This window comes from Lichenostomus cassidix, chromosome 1Aa, assembly GCF_008360975.1.
Source record: "Lichenostomus cassidix isolate B80296 chromosome 1Aa, HeHo_3.0, whole genome shotgun sequence".
In the NCBI taxonomy this organism is placed as follows: Eukaryota; Metazoa; Chordata; class Aves; order Passeriformes; family Meliphagidae; genus Lichenostomus; species Lichenostomus cassidix.
In genome coordinates this window covers 24,142,415-24,159,831 of record NC_139480.1, presented here as the reverse complement: position 1 = coordinate 24,159,831, position 17,417 = coordinate 24,142,415, and the positions used below count along the sequence as shown (strand labels likewise).

The 17,417-nt window shown below is 36.8% G+C and overlaps 1 protein-coding gene across 3 annotated transcripts in view; it reads right to left on the bottom strand.

The window, feature by feature from the left end:
• TFEC (transcription factor EC) overlaps positions 1-17,417 on the bottom strand; it is a 151,007-nt gene that overhangs the window by 88,044 nt on the left and 45,546 nt on the right. For all 3 annotated transcript variants that reach the window (XM_085042780.1, XM_085042793.1, XM_085042788.1), the window contains one exon: positions 1,446-1,692. In XM_085042780.1, the coding sequence (XP_084898906.1) occupies positions 1,446-1,646 (201 nt within the window). In that variant the 5' untranslated portion in view covers positions 1,647-1,692. The remainder of the gene's footprint in view (positions 1-1,445; positions 1,693-17,417) is intronic.

The window sequence follows — 17,417 nt, the reverse complement described above, 5'->3', positions numbered from 1 at the left end:
AGTAGCATGCCACTGTAGTGCACTGGGTACTGACCCCTCCGAGTGCTTGTTAGTGCTCACCATACTCAGCATTTCTCTCCCTGATTGATAGGACGATATGTGTGTGTATGGCAGAGAGCAGATTCATTACAGCACATTAGCCAGACAGGCAGACAAATGCCCACAGGGGCAGAAAAGCTGTAAGGAATAAATAAAAACTTTATTATTTTTCTAAAACTTCTTTTCCCCAGGCTACAGTGAGAAATTCTGGAGGAACAGGAGAGTGGAGAGAGCCCAGAAGAGAAAGGGAGTGGTGAAAACTGGAGGGAAAGTTTATTAGCAGTCAAAGAAAGGTTTAAAATATTCATTGTTGGATTCAGAGTTTGGATAGTAGCTGAATCTCTGTTTATATTTTTATTTTCGGTCCCACTGCTAAATAGGAAAGAAAGGTTCAGTGCATCAGATATCAAGTTATCAGAACATTCCTCATGTAACATGTCTGAAATGTCTGAAATCGGGCTGCTCCACTTACTGAAATTTATCATCTTTAAGTTTTAAAAATGAAAAACAAACTAGTACCAGTCTTTATCAACAGCTGCCACCATGTGGTATTTTAAATACCACAGTTACTTCCAAATAGAAAGAAATATGGTGGCATCATCTGATCTATTCAGTGATGGGTTTTTAGCATCCATTCAGTAACTCACAGCTCATAAGAGGGGATGTGGCTGATGCGGGGCATCTCTGCACCCCTGCATGCACTCTGCTAAGGCCAATGAGTAGATAGACTGTGCAAAATTGTCCTGGACACCACAGCCACTATACCAAACCACTTGCCCACCACTCATCCTTGGGGCTGGGAGACCAGACCACAGTCCAGAACTGCCCCAGGCTGTCAAAAACAGTGCATGAAAAAAGTTTATTCCCTTATGGCTGATGCCAAAACCTCTTCTGCCAGGCACAGATTTACCAGGTTGCAGCATCCACTCTCCCCCTGTCTAGAGATGCTGCTTGCTCTTCCACGGGGCAAGAAAGCAACCATGGAGCTGCTGTACCCTGTTTACACTGCCCTCTGGCTGGGGCTTAGCCTGTCTGCTGCCTGGAAAAACACTGTGGCATGGAAAGAAAACTCCAGAGACATTCCACTATCCAAAAGGAAGATAGAGTGTAAATTGTCAGCCCTGGACCATTAGAGAGTTGATCCGCAGATTAATGATTCAAAGAACATTTTTTTGAGGCAGCACAGGGACAAGACCTAGTTATTTAATACCTTGGTATTTGCTTGCTTGAGCCCTATTTATTTTTTAGAACATGTGAATTCCAACAGCTTCATCCTCATCTCTCTCCTGATTACATTTAGGTGCACTCCAAAATGAGCTAACTATGTTACAATTAAGAATAGCTTTCGGCAGATAACACAGCATTCTGAAATCTGCTTTGTAAATATCTGTTGGTGATATAGGTACCTCTGAGATTGCTGGAGCTTTGTCTGATGAAAAGTGTGCTCCCATCGGAAAAAATCCATTGAAGGCAGGATACTGTGAAACTGGCATATGACACAGTGAATAATGTGCATGGGCTTCTTCTCGAGGGTGCTTGTCTGGCCACTTTTGATCCTGTAGCTTTCCTCTGAGCTGGAACTGTAGTCCAGTAAGTGCCTGCAGCATTGCTTTATTTCTTCCCTTTCCACTATCCGTAGAGCTGAAAAAATCACTATAAAACACACACACAAAATAGAAGCAGCAATTTAATTTCTTGAACAACGTATCTCTACTATTAAAAAAAAAAAACAAAACAAAATTTAAATATAAACTCAAATTATTATTGTGGTTATAGGGCACCCAATAAGGACAAAATCCCTAACACAGCACTGGAAAAAAATAAAAAAGAAGAAAAAAAAAGATGAGAAGAAACAGTTGGCATTCAGTTAACAATCATGTTTGGAGGTTTGTGACTGACTTTGTTATTCCAAGGGAAGCCAGGTACCAGGCTCTTGGGATTAGGTACAAAGGAAAGAAAAAAGTGGACACGTATGAATCTCAAAGGTGACTGCTGGGTTAATAAAACAGTCTGTTTTCTGTTCACCCACTCTTCCTCTCAGTGTGCAAGTACATTAAAATATGTCAAAAGGAAAGCCATTTGCTGGGGAAAAATAATTCAGCTAAAAGTCAAAATTTCCAGCTGGTGTGTTGCCTTGGTGTGTGCAAGTGCGCTAACAAAGTGACCCACACATCTCACTGGATGAAAGTTGGTATCCTCATTAAAGTAGAAACAAACACTTGAAAACAGGAACAACTGCCAGTTAAAAAAAAGGACCACAATTGAAATGAGAAGCCTTCATTTTCCCCCATTCTGTTTCCTACTTGCTCTACAGCAGATACTCCATATATATATTTAAGTAACTGCTTGAAAAGTAATGAAGGCAAAACTGATTTTGTATGCAGTAACCATTCCCATTTGCTGGAAGAATTGCATTGCTAACAACCATCCACATTATCATTGTGTGTTTAGAAGAAGAAATGTTTTCACAGTCCAGTTTCTAAAGTGCCATACACAGCACAAGGGCTGGTTCCTGCAAAGAGTCACCCTTTCAAAAGTGAGTAGCTCTGGGGAAGAAAACCTTATTTCAGAAATGCTCACACTAGAAAGTGATTGTAGGACCATCCTCCAACCCTTTAAAATAAAAGCACATTTATAGTGGTGGTATACTGCCTTTGCCCCCAGGAAACACAATGAGGCTTGGACACAATCACTAATTCACTGCAACGTGAACATTTTATGTAATATGAACAGCACGAGACATTAGATCTCCTGTTCCTTGGCCCAGGCTCTGAGAGAAAACACTATTAGATAAACAGAAAGCAAAATGAGGGAAGTGGTACACCACAGTGTGAGCAGCCTTTTGTTTATTGATGACATGCTTTTCCCTGGGGGTGAAAATAAAAAGAAAAGAACTAAAAAGGAGTAAAGAAGTATTCCAAAATCTCTAATAACCACAGCAGAGTTTATTATGATGAACCACAGAATTCCATCATGGGTGAGGCTGGAAAGACCTCTGGGGATCATCTAGTCCAACTGCCCTTCTCAAAGCAAGATCAGCCACAGTATGTTTCTCAGGGCCATGTTGAGTTTTAAATATCATCAAGGACAGAGATTACACAACCTCTCCAAGCAAACTATTCCAGTGCTTGATCATGCATACACTAAAAAACAAAAAAATTCTTATGAGGAATTAAAATCTTTCACATTTCAGTTTGTGCCTCTTGGCCTATCATTGAGCACCACTAAGGAGACCCTAGCTTCACTTTTTTCCTTCCCATCCAGCACTTGTTTAAGCACATTAAATTCATCCTGAGCCTTCCCTTCTCCAGGCTGAACAACGGTAACTCTCTCACACTCTCATTACTCACAAGTTCCAAGTCCTTTGGCACCTTTGTGGCTCCTTGCTGGACTGACTCCAGTACATCATGTCCCTTTCTTATCAGGCAGCTCAGAACTGGACCCAGCACTCCAGCTGTAGCCTCCCCAGTGCTGAGGAGAGGAAAAGGATCACCCTTAATGCAGTTATGCAGAGTGGTTTATGATGCACCCAAGGAGAGGCTGTTGTGCTTCCTTGTGGAAAGGGTGTGCTGTGGGTTCACAGCCCACCAGAGTCCCCAGGGCCTTCCCTGCAAAGCTGCTTGCCAGACAGCCAGCTCCACCATGCACTAGTTCATGCAGTTATTCCTCCCCAGGAGCATGATTTCACATTTAATTTTATTGAATTTCTTGAGATTTCTGTCACCCCGTTTCTCTAGATGGTCCCTCTGAAGAGCAGCACAGTCATCTGGTATAGCAGCCAGTCCTCCTGATTCTCTGTTGTCTGCAAAATTGAAGTTTGTCCCATCATCTAGGTTATTAATGTAGATTTTAAGCAATGTTGGACTCAGTGCTGAGCCCTGAGGAACACCACTAGTTACTGGTCTCAAGACAGTCTTTGCAATGCTGATCACAGTACTTTAAGCTGAGCAGTTCAGCCAATTTTCAATTTACTTCACCATTTACTGTCTAGTTAACAATTCATCAGTTTGTCTATGATGAAGCTACAGGATACAGCTTCAAAGGCCTTATGAATGTCAAGGTACCACATCATCATCTTGCCACAGAAACCAATCAGGTTGATCATGCATGATTTTGCTTTTTCTTTAGTCTTCATTTTGTTGTTGATCTATCTGTAGAAACAATCCATGACCTTCTCCAGAGTCAATGGCAAAAATAAAATCCCCCACTGCCTTCAGGTCTGAAGTGGCCCTGCAGTTGGACCAGATGATCATTGTAGATCCCTTCCAACTGGACTATTCTATTTAAATGGACATTTTAATTTAGCCAGTTTTTCAGTGTATACCAATGGGGCCTTTTAAAATGTGCATTATGTTTCTAATGCATAAATTTCTTTCCCTGGTTATGCAAATGCTTGCCTAGGATCTTTTCAAAAACTTTATGGACCTGTTAAACTACAATAACCATTTAAAAACTGTTATGTGCTAAGATGTCAATACATATCCAAGAACATAACAAAAATTTTAAAACATTACATAGAACATTTTTAGTTGTGCCAGCAACAGCAATGAAAAAGAAGAAAAAATATTGGGAGATTTTTCCTTTTGACCAAGGTTTTGTCAATGTATTTCTTACCAGGTAATATGCACTAAAGAGGGGATAACTCTAATTGTGTAAAAATGAAAGTTTTGACACTCCAACATCCCCTCTTCTTATTGTTCATAAAATAAACACCACTTCTGAAACTTATTCCAGTAATTTTGCCCCCTGAAATTCTGCAGAGAGTGCTGCTTGAAAGCCTAGAATAAATGTCAGGACAAGGATCTAGCTTTTTTTTTATTTCCAGAGCACCTTCACTTAAGGCACTGATGTTATATACATCACAAAAGCTACAGCACTGCTTCTCACAGCAGCCTCTTCTAATAGATACAAGTAAGAGGGAAAGCTGAGGGACAGACTAGCTAACACATCTGTGCTGACTCAAAAATAAAGCAAAATAAAGTGCTATGTCTCCCAGCTGCTAGTGTCGCTCCTCAGCCACAGAGAGTTCTTTCGGCACAAACTTTGAGCCATTCTGCCTGCATTATTTACCTGCTCTACAGGTATGTGCATAGTCAGCTCCAGACTAAGGCTCAGCAAAAACTGAAGCCTTCCCATGTTCCCAGAAGGTCACCTTGCTCTTGTGCCTGAGCATCAGGCTGCCTTAACCATGGGACTAGCTGGTGTTCTCTTCCCAGCTGTTCTGCAGTGTGAATGGTTTCTCTTCTTTACCTCCCTAGCCATCTCTCCTACTTTGGACAGACTGCTACATTGTGAATACCTATAAAGTTCTGAAATACGAAAAATGGGAAGGTGGGGGTACCTGCCCCTTTCTGGTTGCTGCAGTCTTATCATGCCTGTTCGGTGGTCACACTTGCATACTCAAAAACTAATCTTGCAGTCCTTTTGCAAACTAAACTCTCTATTGACAGATATGTCTTTGTATTAAAAAAAATTACTGGATATGCAGAGCAGCAGTTCTGCACAAAGGAATTTAGTCATTTTTCTTTTAGTTTTCCCTTTCAAAAATGCCCTAAGGCAGTCATCTATTTCAGTCAATGGAAGGCTGAAAATGTTCAATCAAAAAAAAATCTATTTTTGCACAATAGAAACATAAAAGACATCTAAACCCCACAAATATTATTTTTGTATCCATTGACGAGCAGATATCTTCACATTTCATTGACCTTTTTGTTAACTCTTTGCTTGCCAACTTTTTGCCTGGAGCTACTTTTGACAGTGAAGGAATATGTATTTATTAAGGAATACATGCTTAGGAACTTTTAGTTGTATTATTGAGGAAAGAGAAGGACAGTTACATCCACAAACATTAAATATAAAAGATGTATAGAAACTTCAAATATATTTCCACTTATAAAATATTCATTTACCTGAACAATTTTGCCATTAAAAAAGTAAAAAGTAAGTTAAATTCACGTTTTAAACCTGAAATCAAACTTACATGGTTTGCACAATATCTTACAAATAACCAAACAAAGTAAATCCTATGAATTTCTAGAGTCATTTAAAATAAAATTTTCTTTCTTCAGAAGTGATCAAGTAGTAGCAGGAAATTTTTTTAAAAACCATACAATATCTTTTTCTTTTATTCTTTATAGCTTTCAGCTTTCAAAATTTCCTAGTGAGACCATCAAGTCAAAGAATTACAATGGAAACAAAAGAAATTAGAAGCTCTGTTAAAATTAAAACTATGAATAAGTTATTTCAAAGTAAAAAATCTCATAAGAATTTTGCATGAAGATTAGGTTTGAGTGAAAGGTAAATATATACTGGTTTAGAAATATTCAAATATAATCCATTATAGCCTTAACTCCAATCTGTAACAGTGGCAAGCAATAAACCTGTATTTATGTTGGTAGCAGTTTAGTCCTTGCCACTCCAGTAAAAATAAAATTGATGTTTAAAAATTCAACACAGTTTATGTGATGCAAAATCTAGTTGATTTTCTTTTTTCCAGCTTGACTAAGATACAAGATACAGAAATTCTGAAAAAGAAAAGAAGTTTTACACTTTACAAAAGGGCACAGGGAAATAAGTAGGATGAGTTCATATATTAAGAGATTAAGATAATGAACAAGATGGCTTACTTGAGAATTGAAATGATAAGTCACTAAAACAGAATTTCAGCAGTGTGGAAAAGGTATATTGGTGCAATAGAAGACTGGAATGAGAACTGGTCAGACAGCTGCATTAAGTCATAAAGGGGGACACTAAGGAGATTTGGAAATAAATATCCATATGCATCACATTATGACTCAGACAAAAGCCCTGTTGTAGAACACAAATGCCTGAGAATCACACCTAGAGTAATCTAATGAGCAATACACATCTTTTTGAGCAGCCTATACCAGAAAGATTAGTGAAGTGGAAGGAAATTAAATGAAAGTAAACAGCAAGCATTAGTAAGGGACTTAGGAGCTGAGCTGTGAAGAAAGTTGCAAAGAATTACATGATATATACAGTTCTTCTAGCATGATATATATAAAAAACACACATGTCAAGAAAGAAACAACTATTACAAGAAGAAAATAAGTTATCCTTGTAATTATGGTGATATTAAGAGTATTAAGTAGGATGTCACCAGAATCCTTCACAGAAAGTATGAAAAACCAAGGATATATTTTTCCCCCAAAAAAGTGATATAATCCCCACCACTTGATTTGTTTAAATTGAGACTTGGCAAAACATTAGTGAAGTTATTGTACAGTAGGTCATGATCCTGCATTGGCAGGGGATGGACAAAATGACCTAGCAGGTCTTTTCCCTCTCAATCTTCTTTGATTCTAAAAGGCTCTAAGTCAGATGCTTCCATCATTTGTCTACAAGATCAGCAGAGCTAGAGCTACCACAGGGAGACCAGTAAGGGTGAGGGTGAATGTAGGCTGGCTAATAAAATATCAGAAGCCCATAAAAGTCAAGAAATTCTTTCTCTTTTATTTTTACAAATATATAAGTATCTTCTTTTCAGGGTTCAGTGTGAATGACTGCACAGAAAACTAAATTTTAAGACACTGAAAAGCAAAATAAGTGTAGAGGTCACTAATGCAGAGGGATCAGACTGGAGCAGCAGCAAAAGAAAATGTGCAGTCCCCTGCCATCAACTTTTTGAAAATACAAGTCTGAAAGGTAAGGCAGTAGCAGGATTTCATGCACAAACTTTCTTTTCCTGATTGCCATTCTCATAAAAACAAGTTTTTGAGGAAAAGCTCCTATCAGCAGTCTCATTGTTGCCTGTCTATGCTATTTCTTTAGCATATTTCTTTGCCCATTTATTTAGCAATCAAAAATATTAGAAACTAATGTTTGACAAATAGCATAGAACCAAAGAAAGCTATTTAGTTTGAAGATGTTCAGGAAAAACCTGGTGACCCTGTTGAAATTAGGGTTTCTTGTTATAAAAGCAGGAGGTGGTGACACATGATAGCAATCACTGGTTATTAAGTTCTGTTGTCTGTACAAGAGTCTGACCATCATCCCAGAGTTCCCTGAGGGCTTCCTACCTCCACTCTAGATCAGAAGTGTGTTCAAGTGCATTGGGTATCAGGCTTACAGCATGTGAATGGGACAGCTAAATATTTCTGCTTACATCTCCATTAAAGTTGTGTGTCATGCTGACCTTCTGCAGGAGTTTCCAGCCTGATGTAAAAGTGTAAAAAGATGTAGAGAAAGAGCAGCATCTGTAAGTCTCCAGCTAATGACCGAGAGGAGTGGGGGTGTCTGTGCATGTAGCCACCCTATTTTCCTCCTTCTGAAGCTGAAGACAAAGCCCTGTGATTTGCTGTCAGCTTCATCTGAAGTCAATTGCTACATTCATATGAGGAAACAGAGAAGAGCATCTCTGGGGAGAGAACATGGAAAGGAGTGCATAGGTTAAAGTAACAAAGTGTTCTGCAAGGTAAACGCTGCACTTTCCAGTCTGCAGGATGCTCCCTGCAGGATTTGTCCCAGGGTCCTTAATATTGGTCCATTCAACAGACTACCAAAAAAAGGGAGTATTTTCTGGTTTTTAAATCAAAGATAATTTAATTTATTATCCTGAAAAACATACTAAATTGTCAATATTTTCTTTTTCAAAAAAATGTTATTTTCTCTACTTTTTTTTCCAAGAGTATATCTGCATTCATGCTGGTTTTGCAATAATTTCATTAATCACTCCCTAGTATCCTACAAATTAGCAACAATCTGCAGTTCATAACTACAGTACATTTCCTTACAGCATTCAAAGTGGAAACTAGGACAGCACATGGCCAATTAGTATATTCAAATGCTGATTAGCACTGTCAATTTTGTTAATGAAAACATTAGGGACTATTAATATTATGTATAGGCATCTCTTTAAAAATATTACATCTGCTGTAAATGATGTCTGGATATTGACATAGAATGTGTAGTTTGATTTGAAAAATTCCTTTTCAGCATGGGACAGCTCTGTTTACATGCTGAGATTTAGGTTTCCAGCTCACAGAGCCAAAACCAGAAGATCTGGTAATTACCAGCACAATGGCAACTCGTGTGTGAGGGTTTCTGGGAGCAGATGATCCCACGGTGCTGGGCAGTCCAGCCCTGGAGAAGGAGCTCCTCATGGATACATATGAAGGAAGCAAATTTCACCAGCAATCTAAAGTCCAGAGATGAACAAAGTAATTCTTCAATGTAGGTGGGGGTATTTTGTTCCATTTAGATAACTCACCAATCAATAGAACTAATCATGTTCAAAAAGTTAAAAGCATGAACATTTGTAATACAGACTGTAAGGATACATGCTTGAAGAACTGTGTAACTCCATAAAAGAAATTAATACTTTTCACCACCAACAATAAAGAGATAAACACAAAGTCCTTTGATTGTCAAGAGACGAGAATCCTGTCCAGCCCAAACAGATGGAAGAAGTAACCTCTCTTTGTCACACCACATTTGTGCCACCACATCATGAGGGTCTGTCTCAGTGAAGTAGCAGGATTGGTTTACATTAAATGCCTGGGACTATACATTGACTAGAGACGATGAGGAGGATTCTATATATCCTTCTCCATCTTCATTCCCAGACCATAATTCACAAGGCAGACCCCTTTTGCCAACAGTCCGCAGGCATCCTGATCAAAACTAGGTGTACTGCAAGCACAGTGACACAAGCACAAAGGCACCTTATTACAGTCAAAAGGCACGACTGTGGTACCCTCCTTCCCACTTGCACCCAGAAGCTTCAGCACCCACCTCAGGCTGCTTCCTGACCCAAACTGGGCCTTCTGCAGTCCTTCAGTATCATTTTAGTAAGAGCCTTACTACTTCATAGACAATGCAAAGCCATGTTCTCTATGACCTGTGACAGAATAAGGGTCTTTCAGATGAATGAAAAACAATTTCCATGGACCCTCTAATGAAAATACGTTGTATCCTGTACAGAATGCAAGTTCAGATCAGATTAGTTCGACAGCCTCCCTTTATGCAAACTATATCTCAAACAGTATTATGACCACATAGAGTTCAATAATGTGGAAAAAGCATGCTATTTCATGAAATAATTTTTAAAAAATTGTAGTTTGGGTTTAGACTTCTTAACTGTTCAGATTTTTTTCAGTATCAGAAGAGCCAAAAGCTTTTATTTTTGGAAGTCAGAATGTATGAGATACTATTGTATTCAAAAAATTTGAAGGAGTGAGGCATTAAGAAAAAAAGAGCATAATACTAACAAAAATATCTTTGTTGTATGCACAATCACACTACTTGTTGGGGGCTGCATCTCAGACAAGTACATCTGGTTGTATTTTTCCACCAAGTAATGAACTTTTTAAGCTAATTATTGAAAGATGAAGTGAAGAGAAAGTAACACATTCAATAAGTGGGCATATACGGGTGAAAAGAGCTGCATATGACATGAATAGTTATGTTGTGATGTCCCAAGGAGGTCTTGCACTCCAATACATTAACTGTGACCTTTGTATAGGAAAAAAATCCCAGGTCCTCATGCTCTAGACCTTGGGCTAGCCTTGCAGCAGCCACCCACACAAATTGCTAGCAAGGCATAAACCTGTCAGTCTTACGTTTTCTCTGAGCAGTCTGTAACAATGTGTGCAGCAGACCTGTTACCAGAAGCACAGTTGCTACATATTAAATCAGATGAAGAGCACAAAAATTCTTCCACAGACAGCCTGAACACACAAGTATTCACAGATAGTGTGAATACCTGCTGGCCAGTTTTAAGTTCCCGATATATCTCAACTTTTCAATAGGTGACTTTCCTGCTTTTGTGTTCTTCTCCATCTCCCTGTCTCTGTACCAAGGGGAGTCCTGGAAATGAAGATGAAACATCCCTTTGATCTTCATTTTATGACCTTCAGCAGGCAAAAGATCAGCTGTGCAAAAAACTTTTCTCAATCTCTGCAAATATATGCTGGAGCAGTGCTCAAAATTATACAAGAGATTCATTACTATAGTTTAAGTAATCCCAATAAATTATATGTAATCTACAACAATTGAATCTAATAATATGAGATGATGATGATGATGATCTCTATTATTATTATTATAGTCATCATCATTATTATGTTTTACATAGGTAGGACTTTTCTGATCCCCAGTAACCTGCTGGACAAAGGTAGTACCATTTTTAGCTCATGGTAGAACAACTGCTTTTCAAACAGAAAACTGTAAGAGCTTTAACATTGGCCTAGGGTATTTTATCCATAACCTTGCTCTCAGAGGTGCTTCCTATGCAGAAACAAGCACACAAAAATCTGCCTGGGTCCATGTCCAGGAATGAGAATGTTTTAACAAAAATAGTCAATAGTTTGGAAACAATCATATGGTTAACAAGTTAAGAAAGTCTAAACAACAGATGCTTCTGCCAGGTGTACCAGAATACACAGATATTTTTTAAAATATTTTAATGCATAAATATTCCCTCCTGTAGGTTTCAGGATAATTTTTAGTCTAATGTAATAACTTCAGTCTTTGAGAATCCCTCTCTAAGTGTGCCCTGTACTAACAAATATATTTACTTGTTATGTCTTGTTTGCTTGCTCCAGATCTGCCTTCTCTCATGATAGGTGCTGGTATGGTGAGGGATGTGGATGGATAATCTCAGTGCTGAGTTATGTTATCAAGTAAATTCAATTTATACTTACTACATTCAGAGCTCACTTCTCAGGACAATTAATCTCTCATAGTTCTCTTTTGATCTATGATGTTTTTAAAATTATATATGCAATTGTGCAGCTTCCTCACTAGACAGTTACAATATCTGCAAAAACAGCCAAGCTTTAACCTGGGCAAGATTACAAATACCATTTTGTAACTACAGAAAACTGCTTTAGAGGGAGAAAAAATGAATAGTTTCAACTTCTTCCTGTTTCACATGCTTTATTTTAGTCTTCTGAATTCTAGAAGACTCATGGCATACCAATAGAAAAGCATATCTCCATGGAGCTGAAAAGACTTAGGGACTGTGGATACCATACATAGTTTCTTATTGCTCATATACAAAACAAAGGCTTACATGCAAGGCACACATCCCAATTTTAAAATTAGAATATGTGTCGGCAAGTCTGAGAGAAAGATAAACAGAAAGATGTCTGAAATATTTTTTCTAAAATAAGCAGGAAAAATATCTTGCAGTAGATTAGAAAGAAATATAAGCAAATGTCACCTGACTTCTCATACTGGGTGCTTGAAATGGTATGTGCATGGCACCAGGTAGAACTTAACTCATCAGCAATCATGAAGTGAGACTCAAAGTGCTAGAGAAAAGGATCAAAGCTTCTGCCTACCCAAAGTCATAATATTTAAATGAGTCTTGAGTCCTAAGATTAGGATTTTAAATCTCCTTGATTAGGCTTTAATAAATGCCACCATATATTCATAGTTACTACATTTAAGCTACCAGTTTGAGTATGAAATCAGCAGCATCTGGCTAATAATACCAGTTATGAGAATCTAGTGCATTCTTTATGTCTCATTATTTGTCTTCCCTCTGGGTCTTTCTCTTCTCACTTTTTCTCCCTGAGTAATATTTTTCTGTGCTGGACCTGCAGGGATAACAGACCAATACTTTTAACTCAGACAGTTCCCTTCTTGTTCTTCTTCTGGGATACAGTTTCTTTTCTCATGACTGCCACAAAATGGTAGTTTGGCCTCCTAAATTACTGTATCTTAATGATAAGGCCATTTACCTTCACGTATCGGGGCCCCTTCAAGCAATGAGCTGCCCCTGCCTCACTACACTGTGACTGTCTATTAGGTTGCTTCTGTGAGATTTCTGAAAGATTTTCTCCTCTTCTCTTTCACCTTTCAGTCTTTGAGCATGAACCTGCAGGGCTGCATGGAAGGAATGCACAGAGGGGCCTGAGGACAAGAAGAATTACTCTCAAGGGAAGACTAAATGCCATCCAAACCATTCTCTGCTGACAGAAGCAGAGATCAGTGCTCCTGTCTTGGCACTCTAGAAACCTTGGACCTGATTAAGTGATTGATTACATATACATTGTTGTCATACAAATAAACATCTGGGTTTAAATATATATATATATTTAAATATATATATTTTTTTTTTAAACCCAGATGTTATATGTCTCTCTCTCTATATATATATATATAATATCTATATCTATCTATATCTATATCTATATCTATATACATATATACACACTGCTGGAAGAAATACCAGTAATACGAGTCACTGAGTTCTTAAGAATTATTCTGTATTAATTACAGCTGCTACCTCTTTCAGAATCCTACAATTTAGGATCCTCTCTGTTCACCTGTCTCCAGGTACCCATTGCTAATGCGTTTTTCACATAAACACACTTGTAAATGGCCTCTCCTATTTAAGTATAAAGAATTTTCTTCTAAGATCATTGCAACCTGTGACACAGTATAGCTTTTTAAAAGATAGAAGCAGCACTGTGCAAAAGGTTATGAAGTGAGAAACCCCATGAATGTGTTGAACCTAACAAATTCACCTGGAATTTGCTTAGGGTATAGTTCAGCATTCCTCATCCTGCTAAAACTTCCATGGAATATGTACTGATTGCAATGAAACCCAGTGTTGGGGTTTTTTCATTGAAACAATAACTAAGCAATGTAAAATGTCTCACAGCTCCCTATGGCAACACTGGTATTTTATTACATAATCAGCTAATCATTTGATTTAAGTATTTCCATAGTGGTGTACAGCACCTAGACTGTCCTTCTGTATGCCTCACACTTATTAATTAACTTTCTTAAATCCTTACACGATCATAAAGCATGCACAGCATAATAATGCAGTGCACAATGATATATAGATGTGTACATCTACTTGCCAAGGACCTATCAGGTGTAGCTCACTGGAATGTTCGGTTTGCACTGAGTTGACATTTTAAGGAAAAATTCAATGAGATGCACTTGATTTAACCCAGCAATATTAAAACATGGGTGCAGCTACTTTGGTACCAGCAGACATTTAGAGTTTCTTCTTAATAGAAGATGCTGTGTTGAAACATCATGTTCTAGAATAGAAAAGTCCTGAGAAACCGTTTATGTGTTATAGGGATTGACTTCTCTTTTGCAAGATCTGCTATAATACCTTGCCCAAAATAGCACATAGGTCTGCTTCAAAAATATTGCAGACTTCTTTACTTAAAAAAAATAATTTCACACTGAGAACCAAAACTACATGAAATAAATTTGCAAAAATAATTTTGATACAACTATCAATTTTTTTTCTGTTCAACTGTTTGATAAAATTTCAGAAGGGTTATATAAATATACTAATTTTACAAAATATTACTAAAGCATTTAAACAATATGTTTATGTGAGCAAATCAAATATTTTTGAAGATGCTTAAATCAAGCTAAAGTTCATGTCTTTTGATTAAAAAAACATATATGCATGAAAACCATAAACTTATTGATAGTCACTAATAGCAATAAAAATAAATACTCAACTAATGTCACGTAATATTATACACATATACCTTCGTGTTTCTATAATCTTATTTTAGTTTATGGATCATTTCATTTTGAGGATATATGTTTTCCATTCAATGAAGAGCAACACTCCATGTAAACAAAAACAATTTAAAACACTTGTTTTGGCTGTTGTGCATTTTGTTTGTTGTTGTATATGTTGCTTGTTTTCTTTACTGAAAAACCATTTTAACAGAAGACTGGCAGTTTAAGTTCTGATTACAGAAAACATATATATACATTATTTCCTGGATTATGCCCCTTTATTTTTTAACTGTCTCTAATTGTGGGGGGCTTTTTCAAAACTTACATCTTTATGTCGCAAGAAGAAGTTTGACATCTGTTGCAGTCAATGAAGTTAATAATTGGATTTAATGGCATTCAGTTCAGGAACATTCAGTAGTCTTGTTTTATGATAGTTATATGAAAGTTTCCAAGAGCTGCCCACATTTGCTATCAAAGAACCCTGCAACACTTTTGCTTTATTCAGAGAATCATTGATACTCTAATTATAAAAGCATACTTACTAGTCAAACTGTTCCAGGATTTCTACATCACAGCTTATTCACTAAATCAAAGAGTCTTTTCTCCCATCATGTTGATTCGTAAAACTTGCACTTGTCATTACTGCTCTAGATGTAGTTTGGGATAATTGAAAGCAAAATTCAGAATTTCAGAATCTCCTTTTCCTCCCCTCTCTTTTTAAACATTTATTTTTCAATGCTTTGCTTACAGTCCTGTAACAAATACTGCTACCATGCTGGCTAAAATCTCTATGCATAACAGCTAATTGGCTATCTAAGACATCTTCTTTCAGTGAGCAATGGTTATTGAATAGAATACAGAGGTATTCTTGGAAAGGGAAAAAAAAAGGACAAGAATAATGGGCACTAGAATGACCATACAAAAAGAGGAGAAATCTCAGATTAGCCCAAACTCCCAGGCCCTAATCACTGACATAAGAATCTGGTAAATCAAGGAAAAAGACATCAATCCATTCAAACAGGATTAAAGGTTTAAACTGAAAACCAACAAACTTGTTAGCCTTTGTGGGAAAAATTTGCATCAGGATTTTTTAGATATGAAACAAACAACTAAAATATATCCAACTGCCTATTTAGTACCTCACATGAAAGTGAAGAAAACGATACCACAGAACATAAAATCATTATGCTTAAGCATACGGATTAATGTAAAAATGTTGCAGAGTACAATGAACGGATAACAATTAATATTTAAAGCTGTAAGATTATTGGCATAAAAATAAATATTTATTACTAAAATGTATTTTTGAATGAGAGCACAACTTTGTTAACAAATAGATTTTTTTTTTTTTAAGACTTTCAATCTTCAGGTTAGAATTACATACTTCATGTGGTGGACAGGTGGACAGTTACTAGTGCTCTGGAAAAAAACTGAGAGAAACCACTATGATAGAAATTTCCTTTCTGATTACAGAAGACAGTTACCAAATTTGTTTCCCCCTTTATTTACTGGAAAAAGAAAAGACAGGTGTTGTGCAGTATGATTTATGTTATCCTTTCTTGTATTGCCATCATGATTATAATTTAAAAGAACAAGCAACAAAAGAATGAAAATAAAATTTCTATGGCACATGCAATACCATCTACACCAGCTTTATATCATTGTTGCTGATGCTTTCAATTCCAAATGAAATCTTATTACAGTCATGCAAAAACTAGAAAGGCCTGATTATACAGCTTTTTCTATTTTAATGAATAGATAAGTCAAATTTTAGCTAAATTATTAACTATAGTATCTGATTCATGAACATTATTTTACATGCATTTATAGCCTTTCTTTATGTTAGAAACCTTTGGAAAAGAGGGTTAGACATCATGATTTTAATACCTATTTCCTTCAAAGAGCAATTGTTTGTAAGGAGTAAAAAGGGCATTTCTAGTTAATTCCCTTTTTCAATAATTATTGGCAATCCTGATGCCATTCCAGTTGTGAGATACCCATAACTCAGAATAATTATTTGATTTACCAGTATTTTCACTTTGCTAATAGTCTCTCTAAATACATTAAGGAAGCTTCTTTTACAAAAAATGCATGGTAGTATGCATCTTATTTATTAAATTTATAGTGGACTTCTTCAATCCCAGTCAGCATATACAGTATGCCAGAAATTTAAATAATGGCATTCTATGTGGAACTTGTTATTGGGCTGGAGATATTTGACCTGGAATGCCATTAACTTAACTTACACATTTTAAAATCATGTTTGAAATGCTGCAAAACTAAGATTGTAGTGAATTTAATTTCAAAGTCATTTTGGATGTCCTTTCAAACTGTATGTGGTAATCCTTGATTTTTGCACTGATGCTAAATGTTAATGAACAGAGCCACAGTGTACCATTTCACCTAGAGCAATGAAAACATTAAAATCTCTTTAGAAGACTGAATAAAACTTTATTTTATAAATATAATCCTTGTTGAAGCTCTTCCATTTCACTGTACTTTTGAAATAAGAGCACATGGAAAATATGGAAGACTTCCTTTGAGATAGCTAACTAAAGCTACAAAATGAGCACGGTACAGTATTTCCAAGGAACACGGTTCAAAAGTTGTACGATTACTACTAAGGTTGTTTTATTCTTTACCACATTTGGAACAGGAAGTCTGTGTTGTTCTTGAAGAATTCTGAAAAGCAATGTCACAGTCTGATGACCTCTTCTCCTCATTAAAACGTTCCCAAAGACAGCTCTCTGCATGATGTTTTGTAGCTTCAGCAGCCATGAACTAATTTGTACCTCTTATTTTGATCATGCACTGGTGAAAGAACCAAACAATATTTTTCTTTAAACACAGAGAGGTCTTTCAACAGCTCAGCATGCACTTCTACCCTCTTTTTAATCTTGGAGCACCTA